Source organism: Pundamilia nyererei, unplaced genomic scaffold, assembly GCF_000239375.1.
Source record: "Pundamilia nyererei isolate P.nyererei 1_Seehausen unplaced genomic scaffold, PunNye1.0 scaffold00056, whole genome shotgun sequence".
NCBI classification, from domain to species: domain Eukaryota; kingdom Metazoa; phylum Chordata; class Actinopteri; order Cichliformes; family Cichlidae; genus Pundamilia; species Pundamilia nyererei.
In genome coordinates this window covers 977,318-1,000,297 of record NW_005187457.1, presented here as the reverse complement: position 1 = coordinate 1,000,297, position 22,980 = coordinate 977,318, and the positions used below count along the sequence as shown (strand labels likewise).

At 35.9% G+C, this 22,980-nt stretch overlaps 3 protein-coding genes across 4 annotated transcripts in view; all 3 read right to left on the bottom strand.

The window, feature by feature from the left end:
* Window positions 1-694, bottom strand: part of LOC102212346 (granzyme B-like) — a 2,152-nt gene extending 1,458 nt beyond the window's left edge. Inside the window, exons 1-2 of the mRNA XM_005734014.1 lie at window positions 615-694; window positions 316-475 (exon numbers count right to left, since the gene is read on the bottom strand). Coding sequence (XP_005734071.1) covers window positions 316-475; window positions 615-672 — 218 coding nt within the window. The 5' untranslated portion in view covers window positions 673-694. The remainder of the gene's footprint in view (window positions 1-315; window positions 476-614) is intronic.
* Window positions 695-11,453: 10,759 nt separating this feature from the next.
* Window positions 11,454-13,131, bottom strand: LOC102211588 (granzyme G-like). Of its 2 annotated transcripts, XM_005734012.2 has the most exons (6): window positions 13,054-13,131; window positions 12,789-12,948; window positions 12,470-12,602; window positions 12,091-12,318; window positions 11,898-11,995; window positions 11,454-11,816 (listed from the first exon to the last, which is right to left on the bottom strand). In XM_005734012.2, exons 1-6 carry the CDS (start codon window positions 13,106-13,108, stop codon window positions 11,804-11,806), a joined length of 687 nt encoding a protein of 228 aa, XP_005734069.1. In that variant the 5' UTR covers window positions 13,109-13,131; the 3' UTR covers window positions 11,454-11,803. The 2 variants fall into 2 exon arrangements, with proteins under 2 accessions (XP_005734069.1, XP_005734068.1); XM_005734011.2 differs by having other exon boundaries at window positions 11,454-11,995.
* Window positions 13,132-16,023: 2,892 nt separating this feature from the next.
* Window positions 16,024-17,728, bottom strand: LOC102211310 (granzyme G). Its single transcript, XM_005734010.1, has 5 exons — window positions 17,643-17,728; window positions 17,361-17,520; window positions 16,965-17,097; window positions 16,556-16,783; window positions 16,024-16,460 (listed from the first exon to the last, which is right to left on the bottom strand). The coding sequence occupies exons 1-5, from the start codon at window positions 17,698-17,700 to the stop codon at window positions 16,293-16,295; spliced, it is 747 nt and encodes a 248-aa protein (XP_005734067.1). The 5' UTR covers window positions 17,701-17,728; the 3' UTR covers window positions 16,024-16,292.
* Between the last annotated feature and the right edge of the window lie 5,252 nt (window positions 17,729-22,980).

Below are 22,980 nucleotides of genomic sequence, written 5' to 3'. Positions count from 1 at the left end.
TATATATATATATATTGGAACTGGTTCTGGTTTTATTTGGTTGTATTTATTAGCAACACCTTAAAAGGCCGGTCCGTGAAAATATTGTCAGACATAAACCGGTCCGTGGAGCAAAAAAGGTTGGGGACCGCTGATTTAAGTGATACAATATACAACAAAAGAAACATTTTTCAATACTAATTTATGACCAAACTTATGAAGCCACCATGAAACAAAGATCTCAGTCTCAGAGAGTAACTTAAGCTTGGTGTTTGGATAAGAAAATTTATCGGTTCACATAATTCCCTTTAGGTAAACATAAACTGTTAAACTTACTCAGCTTGGCAGTGGGCAGCAGTCACCACAAAATGCTCATTCACAAGGAAGCCATCACAGTGGGCTTTCTGACCACCTGGTCTGTGCATCTCCAAAAGCACCATGTATGGCCTGCTGTGTGCCACGGCCTCATGGCCACCGATGATTTCTCCAGTGTGAACTGCGTGAGTGGGAGCAGGATGGGGGGTTGTGTCATATTCTATTAAATCAAAATCTTAACCTTGCACGGTCTCAGTTTTGACATCATTTATAATGTCACCATGCATGACATCACATATGCACTATGAAAAGAGACTTACCTTTATCATGAAGAGTCAGTACAACTATCAGTACTGCCAGGTTAAAGTGAGTAAACATGATGAGATCAAAGTCAGGCTGAGCTACTGAAGAGCAGTGGGTAACTTCACTGGCAGGTTCAGCCTTTAAATACCTCCTCGTAACAGCGAGAGAAGTTGCGTTATTTGCATATTCAAATGATGTGGCTGTGAACCACATTCATAACTTTATCAGACTCTCCAGAGCTTTATTTTATTCTATTTCAGTTGAATTGTATGCATTGCTTTAAAGATTTCTTTTAGCACTTTCCTGAAGGACTGATAAAACTAAAATATGTTTCACTGAAAAATAAAATGAAACTTAAAGAAAATACTATATTGATCATTTGTTTCTTGGACTGTTATTATTGTGGCACAGACAGTTATTTTATTTGCTTTAAAATGTTCTGTCAGAAAACAGCACAATAACCATCACTACCAACATTAATACTGAAGGGAGTTTATAGGAGGAATTCTGGAGCCATAGAACAAAAATATTGTTACAATAATGATGGCCTTACCAGGAAAAAGAAATACTGAGCTGCTATGTGAAAAGTTTGTATGTTGAATCAAGTGTTTGTATGTTGGATTTTATTTCAAGGTCCTGTACACAGGGAGAAAGCCAGCCTTCCCATGGCATGTAAGTCTGCAATTTCAATACCCCACAGCTGATGCAAGACAAAACTAAATTAATGTTTATGACAATGTGGTAAAAAGCATATAAATGATGAGGAGTGATCACCTTACAGAAGTCTTGGATACAGTATAAAATATAAATGACTGGTGATTATACAGACTACTGGCATTAGAAACAACCTAACCTGCAAATTTAAAACAAGTCCTTGCTTTCTGTCATGATAAACGATTACACATTACAGGTGGAAAAAACAGCTAGCAGCTTTTAAAGGCACTGTTGAGTTTAGATATAAGCATAATGATTGTGTCAAAAACTGAATCTGGTCGAGTAGAAAAACATCAGCCTTGTGCTCCAGTGTAGTTATTTTGGGAAGAAATAATAGTTTCTTAATCATTTAAATAAGTAAATTGGTGAAAAAAAATAAAAATAAAAATAGAAGAGATCGTTTTCTGGTGATAAAGCAACATGACAGGGAAAAAAAACAAGTAATGATATAAAATGGCATGAGTGCTGATGATTTCAGGCAAGGTCAGGCAAGGCAACATATTTTTCATTTAATTATGCTGTCTGATTTTTAACCAGGATAGAAGATAAAAATCTGCACATGTGCACCAATGCATATGACTTCAAGAAAGCATTTCTGCAAACACTCCGATGGTAAGAGATATGCTATGAACTTGTGGTACACAGATCCACCAACATATATGATAAGGGATTAACGGGAAATCATACAGTACATTCAGAATTATTATGGTGGCAGCTGATGCTTATTTTACAGCACTTTATTAGCAGCCAGTATAAATTAGAATAAAAAATGTGATAGAACAATAAAACTACACTGTATTAAGATGGAGCTTTTGTTGGGGCTGTTATGCTAGCATGTGCTGTTCTCATTAACATGATGCAAACAGCACACCCTTTGTTAAAATTCAGTCTGAGCTCATATATGTTTTATGTTGTTTTAACACACAAAAGTTGATGCACTCAGTTCTTGAACACCCTGTTTTTCTTAACCTACTTCTTTAAAAATATTCAATGTCTGTGTTCAATACTGTTTATTTACTTAAATTTAAGTATTGAGAAGGTGTGATTTTGTATTTAATGGGGACAATGTCATGCCTGAATCTTATGATCTCATTACACGAAAAGAAAAAAGTTACACACGTGTTTACTTCTCACTTTAGGTTGCTTTAAGACAACAGGCCAAGTTCCAAAAGTACTTTCTTTCTCTAATAGGAGACACAAAGTTCTATTTATTGTTTACTTATTTGCATGAAAAGTTTTCATTCACCCCATATATAAGTTTTCATTCACCTTATATATTTTCTCAGTCCACAAGTCAATTGACTGTCACCTCGTTTCTCAGTTTTCTTAGTAGCACACGTGGAAATGTTCTTGCATCTGTCATCCTGTTTGCAGTTACTAGGAAGTATAGATTACTATCACCATTTGCTCTGTCTGACTTGCGAAGCTGTAGTATATCACCCAAAGGTTTTTCTCCATTTTTGTGATGTGAAAGGACACATACACACTTATTTTACCGTCATTACGAAACCGCTATGCAAATGAAGCTCCTCAGTGCAACTGTTTTACTGTTTTCTGGCCAGAAACTATTTTTATAATGCATACATCTGCTGATTATGGTAAACCACCTTGATAAATAATATGTATAATTTTTTTCTTTGTTATCACCTTTAGTTTGATATAGGGACTGACCAGTGGCATACAGCTCTAAGTCTAACCTGACTTGCTAACTTGAATCCAGATCATATTAGCGTTTTCATGGGGTATACATTGCAAGAATGCACGTGTCTTCAAGCATCTCTGCAAACATTACTCTGCAGATCAATATATGATAACAGATTGACAGGAAGCTATGCACAGAATGATTAGTGTGATGGTTGACAGTGAGAATAAGAAAATACAGAAGAGAACATTAAATGTTCTTCTTGTGCTGATTACCATTAAATAATATTGATAGAAAAGCGTATTATGTTGTTCTGATTATTATTAGGTAATGCTAATTCTCACACTCTATTGAAAACTCTATCATTAGTAGCTGAGTTTTTGATATTTTCAGCTGGTTTATTTCAGCCAAAATGCTGTTAGAGGCAATGCGTCTCACCTGATACTTGTATTCTCAACAGTATTGTTGAACATTACTAGTAAAGTGGAAGACTGACTATGGAAAGCACTGAAGCATTATCTGATGGTCTGAAGGTCATTATGACCTGCTTTAAATTGTCATGTTATCAGTAATATTATGACAATCAGTAATAAGCTGACAGCTCTTTCAGAATTCATACATCAGGTAAAATTCTCTCAGTCTTGTCATTCCCTCAGCAACACATATAGTATTGCACCTCGAGGCGACTGTTGTTGTGATTTTGTGATATATAACTGTAAGTGAATTGAATTTAGATGAACTGTGCTGTTCCTGTAACATCTGGACAAAAGAGATGTATAATCAGCAAAAAATAAGGGGTAGACAAAAGAGTTGGAGAGCAAAAAGACACCCGCCATAGAGGTAAAATGCTAAAATAAACCACATGTTCTGTAAATATGTGTTTATTTTTTTATTATTATTTTAGTTGTTTCAGCAACATTACATTTAAAAACTGTACTTTTGAGTTAAAATATATATTTATAATTTTAATAAATGACAAATTAAAAAGGCAAGAACATGAACATAGTTACAGCATTTTCAGCAAGGCATTTACTGTCATGAAGTCTATTTCCCACTGTATAATTCATCACTGTAAGTTTTAATATTACCAGAAATGATCAGACAAAAGAGGGTTTTCAGGAAGTACTGTTAAATGTTCAGTTTCTATGCCATATGTTATAACCAGATTCAGAGTGTGATTAAAGAGGTGGGTGGGTGGGTTTTACATTTTGAAAGCAGCTAATTGAGTCCAATAACAGATGAAATGCCGTGCTAATGCTGTCATTTTAGTATCTACATGGATGGTGAAAACCCCCCACAGTAATCTTTTTATCTGAGCTGAGCACTAAATCAGATAAAAAGTCTGACAAATCAGACAGAAACTTTGTTTAAGGCCAAGGAGGACGATAAATAACAACAAATAAAACTGTTTTTTGAGTTTTCCAGCTAAGATGGACAGAGCTAACTGTCATGCTTTCAAATAAAGTAAAACTGCGTCCTTGGTTGATTAATAAGCTGGAGTGGAAGATTGTTTCCGACCCCCTTCAAGGCCTGTGTTTCCAGAATTTTGACTATTAATATAACTCGAGGGTGCTGATTCATTTAAACAAAGATAATCATCCTGCTATAACCAGGTTTCAGAAAGGGACAGTAAATCAATTTGTTGATGAATTACTAATTAATGTACTAAGAGGGACCTAATGAGAGCTCATGAGAGACCTAATGTTTAATGATGTACAATTCACCATTTTACTGTTTGGAGCAGTTGTGCATACTATAGCATTCTTTCTTTGTGATTTTTTTATATTAAATTCCTTTTTTTGCTGATTTGTAGTTTGATTTTTGTTGTTTGGGAGCTGACACGGTCTCTAAGGGGATGGGGTTTTGGGGGGACAACAAGAAGAGAGAAGCTACAGAGAGAGATGTGAAACTGCAGCTCTGCTTCCTGGTCCCAACTCTGGATAGTCATGTTTTGCAGGGTTTAATAAATTTGTTGAGATTTCTAGAAATGAGAGCTGAGAGCTCCATCCAAAGTGGGGAAAAACACTATTATATTACAAAGCATCAAAGCATCTACAAAAGAAACATTTATATATTCTTTTGAATACATTTTCCAGACAAATATGAAAAGAACATGAAAAACATCTCTCAGTTAAAGATTAGAATCTGTTGTCAGAAAACCTATTTGGGGCCTCAATCTTCCAGCAGAACTAGATTCTTAGAGGGGTAGAGAGAGAGCCAGAGATGAATTATAAGTAATAATTAAATGCAGAGAATTGTATAAATACATAGTGAGTGAAAAGGGTGACTGAATAAGAAACAGTCAGTGTATCGTGGGAATCCCCCGGCAGCCTATACCTATTGCAGCATAACTAAGGGAGGATTCAGGGTCACCTGATCCAGCCCTAATTTAAAAATGCTTTATCAAAAATGAAAGTTTTAAGCCTAATCTTAAAAGTATATAGGGTGTCTGTCTCCAGAATCCAAACTGGAAGCTGTTTCCACAGAAGAGAGGCCTGAACCTCCTTCTGTGTGAGGAGCGGGATTTTATTCTGAATTTAACAAAGAAGAGATCTGCTCTGTCTTTCTAGTCCCCATCAGCACTCTTGCTGCAGCATTTTGGGTTAACTTAAGGCTTTTCGGGGAGTTTTTAGGACATCCTGACAATGATGATCTCCTAAATCAGTGAGACGCCATTTCCTCTCCAGCTTAGTTCCTGCTTAACCCTTTAAAATCCGAACCATGAAATAACTGTCAGAAATCTTAAATTTTTTGATAACGGAGTGTTTGTTGAACCTTTAGACAAAATATATAAAAAATAAATACATTTTTAATCTGCATATATGAGTTTTAATTTGTATCACATTTGCTTCATATTTTTGCAGTTTAGTCATTAAAAATGTTTTCATGCAATTTATATCATTTTTTGAGGGTAAAAAAAGTCATGCTCATGACATAGAAGTCTCAAATTCTCACAAAACACATGGATCAAATAAGATATGCTTGGCTTAAAGGCTTAAAGTGCATGTTTTACAGTTAGAGCACAGAGGCAGGTACTTCTGATTTGAGGCTCTCTTTTTCAGAGGAGCTATAGTGTCAAGAGTTGTACGAATTGAAGAAGTACAACTATTAACACATATCGGCATTGTTACATGTACCTCTGTATATAATGGCCTGTGGTGGTACAATGTCTGTATGAAAAAAACACCTAGAGTAAATCTAGGCTCATAAAAAAGACAAATGAAATCAGATAAAAATAAATCAATTAAAAAAGCATAGAGTTAATGCTGAAGCTACATATAAACACAAAAACCAAAGTTTCTCCCCAGTTACATGTAAGTCCAACAACATGCTTTTATAACCAAGTGAATTTACTATACTGTGCCAAAAGAGTCAGTGAGACTGCCAAGCGGATATTAATACATATATACAATCAGATACTCGGTTCAGCTTCTTTTTATATGTTATAACGTTTCTCTTCTCTGCAGCTGGTCAATGGACCAATAACAGCACATGCAAGACTGGCCATCTGTCTCCAGTGAAAATCAAAACTAAGGTTCTGACAATGAAAGACAAACTAAGACTTTCAATAACAACTAGAAAACTTAAAACAACCTGACAGACAACCACAGACAATGAAATATAATGCACACCAATATTCTACAGAGTAACCAGTTTAGTCCACACTTGTTTACACTATTTCCTATTCTCACACACTATTAGAACATCATGACATTATTATAATACAATTTGTTATATAAAATGCTTTTTAATATAAATTAACCAAATAACCTCAGCAACATAGGTTGTTCAGGTCATTTAAAAAATCTAGCAAGATTTAGGAGATTTAATGTAAGGTTTAAAGTTTCAGTGTATAAAATGCCACTTGCTGAGCAGTCCTTAACTTTGTAAAATAATCTTTCATCATCTTCTCATGCCCTCTCTCTCTTATCGTTCTCTGTTTCTGAGAATAGGTTTACCTCACATTTACAATATTTCTTTCTCTTTTTCTTTTACTTATCTCTGTGGGAAATATAGCTTATGTAAACTTATCTCCCACAAAGGTTGTGAAACTGCACAAAAACAGTTTGTGTGCATGGTGATATTTATTGTGTTTTTTGAAACATTGCTGTTGAGTTTACCTGCCATTTTAAAACCACAACTACTCTCCTGACATTTGCATATATGAATGTACAACAGTTGTTATAAGGGAAAAATTAGATTTAAATGAAGGTGTAAAACATGTTTGTTTTTGTTTGGATTTATCTACTTTTTTATTTAAGTTTGTTCCAGGTTTTCTGTAGCTTTGTATTGCTTGGTCACAAGTATATAAAAATACTCTTGCTAGATATTTCGCATCTAAATGTTACTTTCATGCATACAACACACCTAAACATTGCTGCATATCCAAAGCATCTGCTGCCAGTGTCAAAGGGCCATGCACCACACGACAACAGAGGAGACTATTCAACACATTTTAAGGCACCAACTACATGCTGACTATACGTGCAATTTTGTTTAGTGGTGTCCTCCACTGATGTCATTGTCGCTTGAATATTTATACCTATGCTCAACAGCCAATGTCCAAACATAGTGTTCTGCAATCTTTTCGACCTTAAGCTATTGAAGGGTCTTTAAACAATCATCATAATGTTCCTGTTATAAGAATTTGTCCTATAACAAGACTAAACGGTGTAATAAATAGGAAGAATGAGATATGCAGTAGCTAGAGATTAAGCCACTGTCACAGCAGAGTAGCCGTTGTGTTTATTGAGCGGACCCAAGTGCAGACACGGGAGAGATGAACTGAGGTTTAAACAAAAAGTGAGCCTTTATTATGACTGTTACAAAAAAAAACCCCAGAAAAACAAGGCAAGGTGAAACTAAACCAAAACCTAAATAGGGAATGAACTAAACTAACTATGAAAACAATGTTATGAGAACATAACATGAAAACTGAACAGGAGCATGTAAAACCTTGAATGTGAAGAAACCTGAGCATGAACATGAACACTTGAAAGCAAGACTCTGTGGCCTGATGTGACTTGACATGAAGACAACAGGCGACTCGACAAAGGACAGACATAAATGAACCTAAACGCCACAGGGGAAATAAAACAAAATACACTTAACATGGAAACACCAGACCTTTCAAAATAAAATAGGAAACATGACGAAACGTGGCCATGACAACTAAACTTGACAATAAGACATAGAACACACAGGCATGAATTACATGGCAGGCTGGGGGAATGGAAAGGAACACAGGGAGAAGAGTATGGGAACAGATAAGGGGGACGAGACCCGTAAAACACACACACATGCACATAGAGAGAGTAGTGAGACATAGAAGGGCGAGGCACAAGAGACAGAAGACAAACTAATAATAATACCAGAACATTATTTCATTAGTAATCAAAAATACAAAATAACTCAACTACACCCTTAACTAAGAGTAACACATGAATCTTAAGTAAGAAAGAAAACAACACAAAATAAACTCGAGACTCCAGGTCACAGCCCCAGCCCCTGACAGACATAAATGATGATAAATCAAAATTTTAGTCATTCAGTATAAATTATGGTATGATAATAATGAAAGTCATTCTATCACAGTATCGAAAGACTTATGACTGTATCTGACATTATCACTATTGCTATTATGAGAGAGAGAATAATATAATACATGTCATAGATTGACTGTTTAAAACATGAAAGAACATTATAGGAGACAAAATATGTTTTTTCACTGGAAATAATGGCACATGCTGTTAGTATCCATATGAAGCTTTGTCAGCATTTAAATGTGAGTTCATATCATACATATTTGCTTAGAAAGCTCATAAATGAAAAGACAACTGAAACAGTACATCCAAGGTGCATCAATGCAATTTCTTCACAAGGAGGCAGTGCTGTCTTTATGTGTCTGAACTCATGCTTAAAAAAATCTAACTTGCAGTACAGGATTTCTCATGTTCCACTTCAGCCATATAGAGTACATCAGTAATAACTACTTTGTCAGGTTGAAAGTTCTTAATGAGAAGAAAGCTGCAATTTAGACTTTAAGTCAATTGTGGACCTCTTCTTAATGAAGCAATGCTTGTTCTTCACTAGGAAACAACGTTGTGCATACATAGAGAAGCATACATGCCTGGATGTGCTGAGAAAATGCAGTTTATTGTTTAAAAATCTGGTTCAAAACAAACTGTGGATTCTTTGTTCTCTGCTAGTCTCAAAGAAGATGCACAGTGCAGTAATTTATTATATATCATATATAAAAGCATGCAGAAAAAAATGGCCTCTACAAAACAAGAGATAAACAGCATTAAGTCATGAAAGTTATACGCTTTGGTTTAAGTCTAGTTATAAAAATCACATGCAATCAATAAATATAAACATTAGCAATGTTGGATTTTGCATGTAGTGTTGCTTTAAAAAAGTGGCATTGTTTGTTTGTCCATGGTGATTTAAAAGAAATGCACATGATGTGCATGTTAACATGGGCAGCTGTCATTCAGGTGGTGGTCTGGGTTGTCTACCAAATTGAAGGTTGGTGGTTTAATTTCCACATACTCCAGTCTGCATCTATAAGAATCCTTGGATAAGATGCTGAAAGTTGTATCCATTGCATAAGTGTTAAATATTTAGTTTCATTAAATTACATTTTGTTTTATTTAGAGTGACTTTATAATCTTAACCACTGAAAGATGCTTTGTTTAAAAGATAACACAGTTAGTTTCACCAGTGATGTATGTTTGACCTTCAGGAATATCATGATTAAACTTTTAAAGTTATGGGGAAATTACTCAATGTACTTTCCTTGAAGGGATGCACTAATTTAGTAATACTCTGGTAATTATGAAACAGCGAGATACTGTACTGCACCCTTACTGCTTCCTCTTTGTAGATAATCAGCAATGACTAATTACTGCTTTATGCTGTTCTATGTTTGAAGCAAAGGTATCATTACTTAAGTTTTCACTAATCTAGTGTTTTAAGAGTCACATAAATGAAAATGAATTTAATTATTTGGGAAAAAATTTTAAAACATAATGATTTATTAATTTAGTAATAAGAAGACAATTAAACTGGGGAGAAAGGTATCATTGATTCATCTATTTATAGATTTATTTTGGGCCACCTTTGCTTTAGTACCTTCTTCTTCGTACTATATGCTTAAGGTGTTTCACATTTATTTTGGTGCACCAGTGTAGGATTTTAGCTGTAGCTTGTTTTTTTATATTTTCTGCATCTCAGTATTGCTTGGCTACATGCAAAGATGTGTTAAATAGGATCTTTAGATTAATGTCAGAGACAATTTCCTCTGCTTCAGTTGTAAAAAAAACCAAAAAAAAACAGAATGTAGTTTCTGATAACCTATCACTTAAAAAAAATTCTTATGGTCTGTTTAAACAAACCAAGAGAACCAACAATCATCCTAAACCCCTAACTATAAAACCACTGCTGGGTGAAATGAACTACACTGATTATCCTTTTGTTAATTAATGTTCTGCTCTGTTTCTGTCTTTGGAAACTTTGAGGTGTACCACCCTCTTAAACATTGTTAGAGACTGCTAAAATAAAAATACTCCCAAGCCTTGAAGTCGACTGATTCGCTTTAAGAGTAACTATTTCTTTTAATAAAGTCTCTCTCGTTAACACCTTGGACCTAACAAAGGATTCCACTAACTGTGGGATTCTCACAACATTTTGGGTTCTTCCTGCGTGAATGCTCCCTCCCAACTTCCTGAATAAAGTGTGAAGCAGACATGCTAAAAACCCAGTGGCACCAAAGCAACAATGTGACCAATACATAAATAAAATAAATTCCAATACAGAGTCAATTGTAAAGAGACTTCCACATTTGTTTTGTGATGGGGATAGAATTAATGTCTGTGAAGGTTCTCAGTCGTCCAGGTCATTGTAGTCCAAGGAGCTTGGAAAGAGGGTCAAATGGTGGAGAGTCCCAGAGTTAAACCCCGTGGGAGTAACCCCCTGAGAGGGACAATGGACCCCCTAGGACAGCGGTCCCCTCGGACTGGTACCAGTCCGTGAGTCGTTTGGTACCAGGTCGCGAGAGTTGAGGCTCAGGTGTGAAATATATGGTTTTCAGGGTTTTTATCTGTTTTCAGTGTTATTTTGTTATCGTTTTTATCGTTAACTCTGTTTTCCTGGGTCTTTTCACGTGTGTTATGAATAAATCTTCTTTTTTTCGGTACCGGTACTAGTTTTATTTTGTTGTATTTATCCGCGACACCTTAAAGGCCGGTCCGTGAAAATATTGTCGGGCATAAACCGGTCCGTGGCGCAAAAAAGGTTGGGGACCGCTGCCCTAGGGGGCCTTTTCTTTCCAAGATAGAATTAATGAAATTCTACTGGTTTCAGGTCTTCCAAAACTGAATAAGTTTGAAGCTTGCAAGTAGAAAGACAGTTGCAACTCTGAATTCAAGATAAGGGCACTATTTTTCACAGGGAGGAAATGCTGTCTTTTTATTTGAAAGAACTGCACACATATAACGAGAGACAGTCAGAATTTATTATTTGAAAAAATATGGCACATATAACAAATTTAAATGTAATCAAATACACTATCAAATGTCAATTGAAATTACACCTTATGCACTGCTACAGTTTAATTTTAGATTTAGAGTTATATTTAATCTGTGTGGAATGAACGAGTTGTTGCAAATACAAATTTAGAAATTCCTTTTAGAACCTTATAAAAAACTTTGACACTCTCATTTCTTCTTACAAAGCTTTTGCTGTGGAGACATCAAAGTTAGATCTGTACAAAGCCTGCAAGCCCAAATTTAGCATTAGCTTTGCAGTGATCAATTTTCAAACACAAACAGCAAAAGCAAAAGATGAAATTTAAACAACCTGCCTTCATAAGCATTACACCTTTATCATGGCATTTCCAATGGTTGAAAATATCCAGTTTCTAGAGTCAGGAATCTTCGAGTATCTATAGATATCTGAGCCACCTGAGTGTGGTGTGACTGCACTGGAGACCACCCCAAATGCCTTTCCATCTTCACACACCAATGGACCACCAGAGTCTCCCTGAAAGTATATACACACCCGATGCTTAAAGTGAATAGTGAAGTTATTACCATAAAGTTTGATTGTCCACATGATATTTAAAGAAATGTATGTACCTCAGCTGGACCTGTGTCTCCCTGAGAGCAGTAGAAGTTTTCCATAGTACATTCTTTATTGTCAATCAGTGTAACACTGATTTCCATGAGTGTGGGAGACATATATTTAGCATTTTTGTCTGTTCGCCCCCAGCCAGAGAGTATACAAGATTTTGGCAAAGTACCATTACCACGACTTGCCAGGGGAATAGGTTTCACATTTTCGTTGAAGTTTGCCTTGGTGCTCAACTTAAGGAAAAAAACAGATATCAAAATGTAATTTTTTTTTTTTACAGCATTTTGTAATACAAATGAATGAAGTAAATTAAAAAAAGATATTGTAATAAAAGAAAAATGCAAATGGAAAACAAATATATTTTCTGTGTGATGACATTCTTACTTTTAGAAGCATTACATCATTCACAAAGGAAATTGGGTTGAACTGTTCATGTGGAAATGTTTCTTCCACAGATATGCGTTGTGTTTCTTTACTTGAACGAACATTGTGAAGTCCGACTACGACTATGTAAGACCTGAAATGATAAAAAAACAATTGAATAGCCACAATTGCTGATATCGTGGTACATATAGATACTATTTATTTACAAATCTACAAATGTTTATGTGTGAGCCTTAATTTTATTATGGATAAGAATTTATGTCAGGGTCTCCATGAACTAGTTTTTGGCCTCATAATTAAATACATTTATGAAACTCACTTGGCGTGACAGTGGGCAGCAGTCATCACAAAATCCTCATTCAGGAGGAAGCCACCGCAGTACTTTTTTTGACCATCTGACATGTTCCTCTCCAAAAGCACCATGTATGGCCTGCTATGTGGCACAGCCTCATGGCCTCCAGTGATCTTCCCCGAGTAAACTGGGAGACAAAAAGAAAAATACTCAGTTAAATAGATCCATCATCATGCATTGTCTGTCAAATGCTATAAAATGCAAGCCACACAAAAAGAAAAAAAACACCTACCTTGTTCTTCAAGAGTCAGCACAAGCACGAGTAAGGCCAGGAAGTGGACAGACATGGTGAGGTCACAATTCTACTGAGTTTCTAAAGAGCAGTGGCATCAGTCACAGTCAGTTTCTGTCTTTAAATGCTTCTTCATATCAGTTAGAGCAGGAAGTTGTTTTTTTGAGTAGTTTGCACAAGCAAATGATTTAGCTTTAAACCAGAAATGTTCAAAACCTCCAGAAAGCTGTATTTTCAGAAGTCAACAAATGAATTTTTATACAAAGTGTAATTTTATAACTAAGTAGTGTATTTGTCATATTCTATGCAAACATGTGTTTTGCATAGTTAGTTTATAAAGTGTTCGTATCTTTACAGCAGGAAACTATGACTGTGGTAAAAATGTGTGGCCACAGATATAAAACACAGAGAGACGAGATTCTTAAGTAGTAATTTCTTACTATATTTTACAGATTTTGCAAAAGTCATGACTTTTAATCAGTAAGTTATTCCTCTACCTGTTCACTTTTTATGCAAAAAAAGAAATTCTCATATCAGTAAAGAGAGGTCATTTGGAAAAACTGGACTGAATATTATTTATTGAGATGATCGTCAGCAGGGTTGCAAATGTGTGTAGTATTCTGATGTCCTCTTTGGATTACCTTCTTACATTTTCATCTTTTGCACTAGGAGTTGAAAGTGGAGAGGACAACACGGGTGCTGCACCACGAGCTGGGGATTAAAGTTTGAGGTTTTCACGTCATCACCACGGGAAGCCACTGTGTGAAGATTGTGGACTAAACTGTTGCAACTTCCATTCACTTTAGATAACTTCACTATTTCATCTAAAAAGTAGACCTGCATTTGAGTTCGACAGCTAGGCAGCTAATATGCATATTCAATACCACCTTTATTTATAAAGCACTTTAAAATAAACCAGGGTTCACAAAGTGCTGTACGTATAAAAATAGAATAAACAGAAAATAAAATCAAACGTGGTAAAAAAAAAAAAAAAATAGAAAATAGAAAAATAGAGTCAACTTCTCAAAATGTGCCAAAGGCTTTACTAAATAAATATGTTTTAAGAAGAGTCTTAAACTCAGAAAGAGAAGAAGTCTGCCCAATCTGTAAGGGCAGATCATTCCACAACTTTGAAGCAGCTACAGGGAAAGCACGGTCACCTCTAAATTTATGCTTGGTTTTTGGCAACTTAAGGAGCTGCTTGGTGGCAGATCTAAGGGAGCAGGTAAACATGGCTGTACTAGCTAAGAAAATACAACCACTTTGGTGATACTGCCATGGAAAAACTCCCTTTTAACAGGATGAAACCTGTGGCAGAACCAGGCTCAGGGAGGGCCCGACCGTTTGGGGGTGATGAGAGGATGACAAGACAAAGACACACTATTGAAGAGAGCCAGTGATTAACTAATAATTAGATGCAAAGAGGTGTGTACACACAGTGAGTGAAAAAACAATGTTGAGTGAAGAAGAAACACTCAGTGCATCACGGGTCACATCCCAAGCAGCCTAATGTGTGCAAATACATTTAAAAAAAATAAACGATGTCTATGCAACTTTTGAATTTAGGATATGAACTAGTTAAATGGTTATCATAATTTATTCTATACCAAAACTAAAACTCAAAATACAGTGTGATACAGATAATACGATATGGTTTTGATATTTTTAATACAAATGCCTTTTGTTATGTGTTCCATACCATATTAGGCCTGATTTAAGCCTTATATTTAAGCATTATATCAGGCCTAAAATATGTGTAGTTTGGATCATTACTGTTACAGGTGATGTATAACTGCTGACCAACAAAAGGGTTATTCTGTCCTAACATTAGCAATTGAATAATTTAGACAACTTTTGTCTTGTTGGTTTATAATATTTTAATAAATTTCCTATACGGTTGTCTGTGTGAATTAAAAAACAAAACATCACGTTTAGTGTTGCATTTCCTTACTTACAAAGTATTCAAAGTATTCTACTACACAAAAAATAAATCTAGGTTCAAGGGTTCAAGGTTCAAGGTTCTTTATTATTTGTCACATGCATAGTTATACAAGTATAACACACAGTGAAATGTAGCCTGACACACTCCTCAACATGTGCAAAAATTGGGGGGGTGTAGAGGAAGAACATTATATATATATATAGATATATATATATACATATAGATATATATATATATATGGAAGAGTCCTGTCTCAGTCAATTATAGATGATGTGAGAGGGCGGGTGTGTGTGTTTAGGGCACGGTGGGCTTGGGGATAGAAGCTCCTCTTGAGTCTCTCTGTCCTTGCCCGGAAGATGTGGAACCTTCTACCAGATTGCAGAAGTTGGAACAGTTTGTTGCCAGGATGGGAGGGGTCCTTCAGTATCTGCGCTGCTCTAGTCCGGCATCTCCTGGTGTAGGTGTCCTGAAGCGGGGGGAGAGCAATCCTGCAGCAGCGTTCTGCTGTACGGATCACTCTCTGGAGAGCTTTTTGGTCCTTCACACAGCTGTTCCCGAACCACGATGTCATGTTCTGTGTGAGGATGCTCTCCACAGCGCCTGTATAGAAAATCCTGAGGATATTTGGAGAGACCCTGAACTTCCTCAGTTGTCGTAGGTGATACAGTGGAATTATTTTGATTTACTTTAACGAACTCTGGAGTGGTAATAAATTACTTTATTTGATAACTGAATGTATTTAATGACAAAATGATGTTAGTTTTTATTGGAAATGACACCATATGCTCTCAGTGTCACTTGTCCACTTTGTCAGTTACTTATAAAATAACGTTATTGGTCTTGCATAGTCAATTAGTTTTAAAACCCATAAATGAAAAGGCCTTTATAACTGAATTTAAGAAATGAGTGGTGAGACTTTTCTGTAATGTAATCGTACCTGTTTTACACAAGGAGGCAGTGTTGTCATTTTATTTGAATTAATTCAATTTAAAAAAAAAAAAAGATTACACCACACACACATGCCGAGAGAATGCCAGAATTTAATGTTTAATGGTATTTGGAAAAAAATTAGATTTCAAGTCATAATTAAACTGTGTGCAAATATAACTTTTTGGAAATGCAAATATAACTTTCTTTCCCTTTTTTCCCTTGCAGTTATATTATAAATAAACTCTATTCTATCTAAATCCCCCCAAAGCCAATAAAACCATACTCACATTAGCATTGCAATGATCAGTTTTTGATCACAAACAGTGAAACCAAATTTTGTGGTTTAAGCAACCTGCTTTCATAAGCATTACACCTTTATCATGGCATTTCCAATGGTTGAAAATATCCAGTTTCTAGAGTCAGGAATCTTCGAGTATCTATAGATATCTGAGCCACCTGAGTGTGGTGTGACTGCGGTGGACACCACCCCAAATGCCTTTCCATCTTCACACACCAATGGACCACCAGAGTCTCCCTGAAAGTATATACACACCCGATTCTTAAAGTAAATAGTGAAGTTATTACCATAACGTTTGATTGTCCACATGATATTTAAAGAAATGTATGTACCTCAGCTGGACCTGTGTCTCCCTGAGAGCAGTAGAAGTTTTCTATAGTACATTCTTTATTGTCAATCAGTGTAACATTGGTTTCCATGAGTGTGGGAGACATATATGTACTATTTTTGTCTGTTCGCCCCCAGCCAGAGAGTATACAAGATTTCGGCAAAATACCATTATCACGGCCTGCCAGAGGAATAGGTTTCACATTCTCATTGAAGTTTGCCTTGGTGCTCAACTTTAGAAAAGAGAAAGATATATACATGAAAATTAAAATATGGGATTTTTGTTATTTTCTTTCAGTCCAGATTAACTTAAAAATGCTCAATATAATTACATAATATGGTAAATATTTTTTTCATGAACAAAAAATGCTAACAGTAAATTAATATGTATTTTCTGTGTGATGATATTCTTACCTTCAAAAGCATTACATCATTCACAAAAGAAGTTGCGTTAAAGTATTTATGTGGAAATGCTTGTTCCACAGATATGCGTTGTATTTCACTGTTTGAGCTCACAATGTGAGCTCCTAGTACAACTTTGTAAGACCTGAAATAAAAAATTTAAAATAAAACATGAAAATATTATTTCTGAATAAAATGATGACTGTTTCTTTCAGGGTATTTTATTCACAAAACAAACATTACTAATGACAGTTGTTGACATTATCATAGCCCACATAGATATTATCTATTAATGTGTTTTGAAATTTTAATGCGTCTTCTTAGTTTTATTATGGATAAAAAGTTCTGTCAGGGACCCAGACTTTGGTGTCATCTCAGTTGATAGGTAAATACATTTGTTAAACTCACTTGGCGTGACAGTGGGCAGCAGTCATCACAAAATCCTCATTCAGAAGGAAGCCACCACAGTACTTTTTTTTACCATCTGACATGTTCCTCTCCAAAAGCACCATGTATGGCCTGCTATGTGGCACAGCCATGTGGCCTCCAGTGATCTTCCCCGAGTAAACTGGGAGAAGAAAAGAAAAATACCCAGTTAAATAGATTCATCGTCATGCATTGTCTGTCAAATGCAAGCCCTCGTGTCTGTAATAGTCCACATAAAAAAAATTTATTATAAACAACACATACCTTGATCATCAAGAGTCATCACAAGGATGAGTATAGCCAGTATACAGTGGACAGACATGGTGAGGTGACAGTTCAGCTTAGTTACTGAAGAGCAGTGGCACAGATCATTCATAGTTTCTGTCTTTAAATACTTCCTTGTATCAGTGAGAGGAGGACGTATCTGAGTAATTTGCATATGCAAATAATGTGGGTTTGAACCACGCTGTTTAACATCTCAAGAACCTGAGAAAAGTTGCATTTTCATAAAAGAACAGATGAGTTTTTGTACAATGTGTGATTCAATATTAATGTAGATATATTGTGTCATATTGTATGTCGTATGTCTTTATTTTGTAGCTTTTTTGTAGCTTTTTCAAGTCAAGACTATTATTAACTTTCTATTACAAATAATTTCACTTGAGTTCTCATTTCCATAAACACGAATTCAAGACAATCACCTCATAAGTACATATGTGACCACAGGTTAACTTGTAATTGAGTTAAATGGAGCTTGTATATGAATAACATCAGTGGTAATAATTTAGCCACGGATGCCTCTGTGGTAATACCCAAAGCAGAAGCAGAAGATCTCTATTCACATTTTATATTCAATGCCATGCCTATCTCAGAGGAGCCTCAGTTTCGGTCGCGCAACCTCAAAAGTAATATTATTCTGATGTTATCATGTCATAAGAAAGTGCATAAAAATAGGATTTGTTTGAAAGCGTGGTCCGTGGAACTTGAACTGAAATGTGACCCTTGAGCTACCAGAAGAATGAACAAGTCAGTAGCATAGCGTGCAAGAGGAAAGGAGATCAGCTAGCAGACGTAAGCCAGCACAGTGAAGAAAGATGTTTTTGTATGCCACAATTAGTAAGATAAATGTATGTGTTATATATGTAAAATGCAATTTGTGTGTCTATTTATAACATGTGGGTTTAACAGATACAGAAAATGCACTCAGTGCTTCAAGTAAAGGATTCAGTATCAAGCATCAGAATAAACTTCAGCAACAAACAGATTAAAGATTAGAAAAGATTAAAACAGCAATAATTATAACTACTTTCTTTTTCACAGTGTAGTCAAGCCTAAAAGTATGCAGCTTACTGACCACATTGTGTCTGTTACATCACTTCCTCAGTCTAGACTCAAGTATGTCTGTCTTATATCTTGGCCATAAATGTTATTGTCATTGTTTTGAATGATGCACAAAAAGGTTTTAATGTGTTGGACAAAAAGAGAAGATGTGGAAAGATGAGAAGGAAACGAGTGAACAAGTTTTGGGACGTGAGCTCCTGGAGTCCAGGGCAGTAATGGGAATCACAGGAGGAGATGCGAAGAGGAACTTGCTTGGTAGAACAGGGCCTTTACCGTTAGCCCGTCACTTTTATGAGGACCACGGGGCTGAGAGGACTGGCTGGTTTAGTCATTGGACATAGCAGCAAGGAAAGAGGGAATGTAATAGCAACCATCAATCAAAGTGCAAATTACATGTTTATTAAGAAGAAAGGAAAGGGACAACAATAAAATGAACAGACAGGGAAACAGACATTGCTAGAACAGTCAAAATAGATCAAACTGTGGATTTATCTGAAATCGCATATGAGAACAGAAGTTTATGGCCTGAGACACATACCAGTGTGACACTGACTCGACTCATTCATTCCATTAACTTTCTCATGTTTGTGCTTACATATTAATCTTTCTTTAGTTAAATTTAGACGCATGTTACACTTTATTACAAAAAAAAGTCTCTTTTCTTCAAGGTGGCTCCATCACCGTCACCTCACAGCAAGAAGTGTTGGCCTCACATTTATGTTTAGAGTTTGCACTAGCCTGTCTGACATCCACAGTCCAAAGAAATCATAACAACTGGGAACAAGAAGAGGGATGGACGGACGAATGGACAGCTTGAGATTTGTTCAGCGACATGCAAATGAAGCTGGTAGCTTGCTATCCAAATAAAGACAGCAGTTTTATAGTTTAATGAGAATATGTCTTAGCCAGTGAGGTGGAAAGGTGCCAAAAATAAGCACATTCCTGGTAAAACATGCACACTTGACTAAACTACTTGGAATTATGTGTCACTGGCCCTTAAACAAATAAGTCACAGGCTTTACAACATACTTTTGTGTGCAATATTTTGTGGATTTATTTATTTACTATTTTTACGTCTTTATAAATTAAACCATGTGAATTCTGAATAACTTCCGTTGTTTCTTGTCATTAAAGAACAACAACAAAAAAGCAAAGAAAAGATTTGAGTTTTGTGCTCTTAGGTTCTAGTTCTGGCTGCTTTGAAACGATAGACTACTAACGGTAGTGAGGGTTTAGAAAGTGTGTTTTCTCATGTCCACACCCTCACAGAAAATAGATAAGCACAATGCAAAACAACACTTGAAGACAGCTTGACGTCTGTGTAGGTTCTTGAAGACGTTTTACCTCGCATCTGAGAGCCGGATGGCCTAGATGACAAAGAACCTACACAGCCCAGTCTAACAATGGAAAGGACACCCACAATTTGCTCAACTAATTTTGAACTACTAGATTGTTTTTGATATTTAATGGCACAGAGTGAGGCATCAGAAAAAGGACTGAAGTTTCATTACCATAACAGAAGAGTTTTAATCTCTATATTCGCACATAAATTAGTTTTCTAACAGCCCATTTGACCTAGTCTACATTGCTAGTCATTTTGAAGTCTTTATGTTGACACTCATTTTTAATCTCAAACAACAGAACAAATGAGTCACATGTAGAAGTGGTTACTCTGCTTAAGATGCAATCTGTAGTGCAAGTTTCCTTTCTCGTGATGAAGAGATAAGATATAGAACTGCATTTTCCTATTTGCTAATGCTAAACTGAAGAGGCCTTACTGCAAACTGCTTAATTACACAGGTCTTTGTAATTAATACAATTTTAGGATAAATATGTGAATTATGAAAATAAATATTAAATGTGTTTTAAATTTGATGCCTAGTGGTGGTCTACGTCAGGTTGTGGCATTGCAAAGAATCAGCTTGCTACGAAAGTCTTGTAAAGGTTTCTGACGAGAGCATCAGCTGTTGGTTTTGAGCCTGCATGAATGATTTTGAATGAAAGTCACATACTCATTTTAATGTGTTCTGAGCTTTTGCAGAGTTTTTGCAGATGGAAAACTAATGCTACACAAATAGACAGCTTGCGGGTAAGGCCTAGGGAGAATGTGAAAGAAGAGTGAGAATAAAAAGCATTCTCAGGTGCACATATAGTTTATATAAAGCATTTTTTTTGTCCGAGTCAGACTGTGCTCACTTTGACTTTGACATGTTCTCTTTAAGTTAACTTTAACAAAAAATAGAAAAATCACAAAGAAGTAAAGTGATTTTTTCCAAAGGTGAATACACTTTTAGCTGATTGGCACACAAGTCACTGCAAGCCATTTCCCCCTTTTCTTAATGTAATTGCTTTAGTGCTGTTAGTCATAGAGAGATCTACACAAACCATAATTCGTTCCCCGCAAGACTCATGTGCTTTCCATATGACAGCGTATTAAAAAGGAAAGCCCTGAAAATGACTTTTGAGATAAGAGAAAGACTTAAGCATGTCAGTGCAGAATAAATATTTATATATAATGAGCACATATGATGGTACTGCAGTGAAACACAAGAAAATATGTTTTTCCTATCACACTACAATCTCAGTGGCAAGCTAAGGACTTTTATGTGCACAGCCTTTGAAATGAAATCATGTGTTTGTGTGTGTGCTGGACACATTAGATATAAATATATATATATATATATATAAGAAAGTTCACTTTCCCACCGCAGACTATCATTCTCTGATGCAAACTTTGGCTTGCATGTGTCATCTAACAGTCAGTCTTACCGCACTGACCAAAGCTTCGGGAGATATTAGATCCTATGATTCAGACATATGATCTTCTGCCGATTTACCTCGCTTCTGCTTGTTTAACAGCTCATAAAGAATGAGCTGTAATTCTCAGGCATCAGCTCCTGAGTACATTTGGTGCTTCTTTGCTCTATTGCTATAAGGCTATGCTTTGTTGGACTGTTTTTTGGGGGGGTCTCAGTTACCCACAAGTAAGATCACACTTAGTTACTGTGGATGTAGAAGGACTAAAAGTACGCAGTGAAAGCATGCGTGCACACAATCACAAACACACACACGCATACAGACACACAGGTGTCTCGTGCTAAAAGCGAGCCTCTATTCGAATAACACAGCCCACAAAAAAGAGTGAGCAAAGAGACGAAGCATTTAACTGAGCCTTGAATGCATAAATTATGTCAGCTCCATCGTGTTTTTCTGTTCTTCTTGGACCATTTCAATCTGAAAAACATATGCTGTCTATCCACTCTCGACATGGAATTCATATTTAGATGTATCAGATTTAAACCAGTATAACGAGAAGATGGGAATTCCAACAAAACAGTTGAGCCACTTTTTTTTTTTTGCAAGAAAAGTGATACTGGGAACTAAAAGCTTCCAAGTCTTAAGTTGTGCTATTTATCAGGCATCTCAAGAGAACCTGTCAAAAGCGAGGAGGTATAAACCACATTGTAATTACCGAACATGTTCTCATGGGTAGGATGACCTCTTTATCTAGTCACATGTTCTTAGATAAAGCATGTCAAGTAGAGAAGGTATTCCTCTTATACTTGGATACATCAGTCTTTCTGTTCTCACACACAAAAGCAGTCATATATCAAGCTAGTTAATGTTACCTATATATTGCATTAAAACAGAGCTGCTTTTTAACTTAAACACACTCCAGAAAAAGTGTATTTTGGTGAGTGTTACTTCACTTCGATGTTTGGCCTTCACAGTACAGAATGAATTAGAAAAGTCAAATAATTTACTCTTTAAAGTTCTTTAAAGTTCTTTGACGTAATTCCAACCAAGTTTGACTAACCGAACTCATTGAAAAGTAGATGAATAGTTCCATAAACACTTCTGTGTTTGGATTTGGGGTTTTTAGACAGATTCAAAAAAGAACACTACCTATTCCTCTTCTTAGGCTTCCTTGGAGATTTGTGCGTGCTATTAACATCGCTTTAAAAAAGACAAAAGAAATGTTTTTCATCAGCGAAGACACTTTTTGATTTAACTATTTACATAATTTAAAATCTGACTGAAATGTAAAATGTCTCTGGGTACCAACACATACAACAGAGAGAGCTACACAAACCATAGTTTATAACCTTCTGCGCTGTCTCTCAGACACATATGCATGCATGCATGCATGCATGCACAGAATACGTTTGCAGAGCACAGTATCTCCCCATCAGTCCATCTGTCTGAGCACACAGATCTGGTGATCTGAATAGAGTGTACACCTCTAAAAGAGGTGCATGTC

Excerpts from the sequence above, each read along its gene's own strand:
- LOC102211588 (XM_005734011.2), bottom strand. The coding sequence starts at position 13,108 with ATGTCTGTCCACTTCCTGGCCTTACTCGTGCTTGTGCTGACTCTTGAA. Across the intron at positions 12,949-13,053 it reads GCTGACTCTTGAAGAACAAG|TTTACTCGGGGAAGATCACT; the intron begins GTAGGTGTTTTT and ends TTTGTCTCCCAG. Across the intron at positions 12,603-12,788 it reads GCTGCCCACTGTCACGCCAA|GTCTTACATAGTCGTAGTCG; the intron begins GTGAGTTTCATA and ends TTATCATTTCAG.
- LOC102211310 (XM_005734010.1), bottom strand. The coding sequence starts at position 17,700 with ATGTCTGTCCACTGTATACTGGCTATACTCATCCTTGTGATGACTCTT. Across the intron at positions 16,784-16,964 it reads ATGATGTAATGCTTTTGAAG|TTGAGCACCAAGGCAAACTT; the intron begins GTAAGAATATCA and ends TCTTTTCTAAAG. Across the intron at positions 16,461-16,555 it reads GAGACACAGGTCCAGCTGAG|GGAGACTCTGGTGGTCCATT; the intron begins GTACATACATTT and ends ATATACTTTCAG.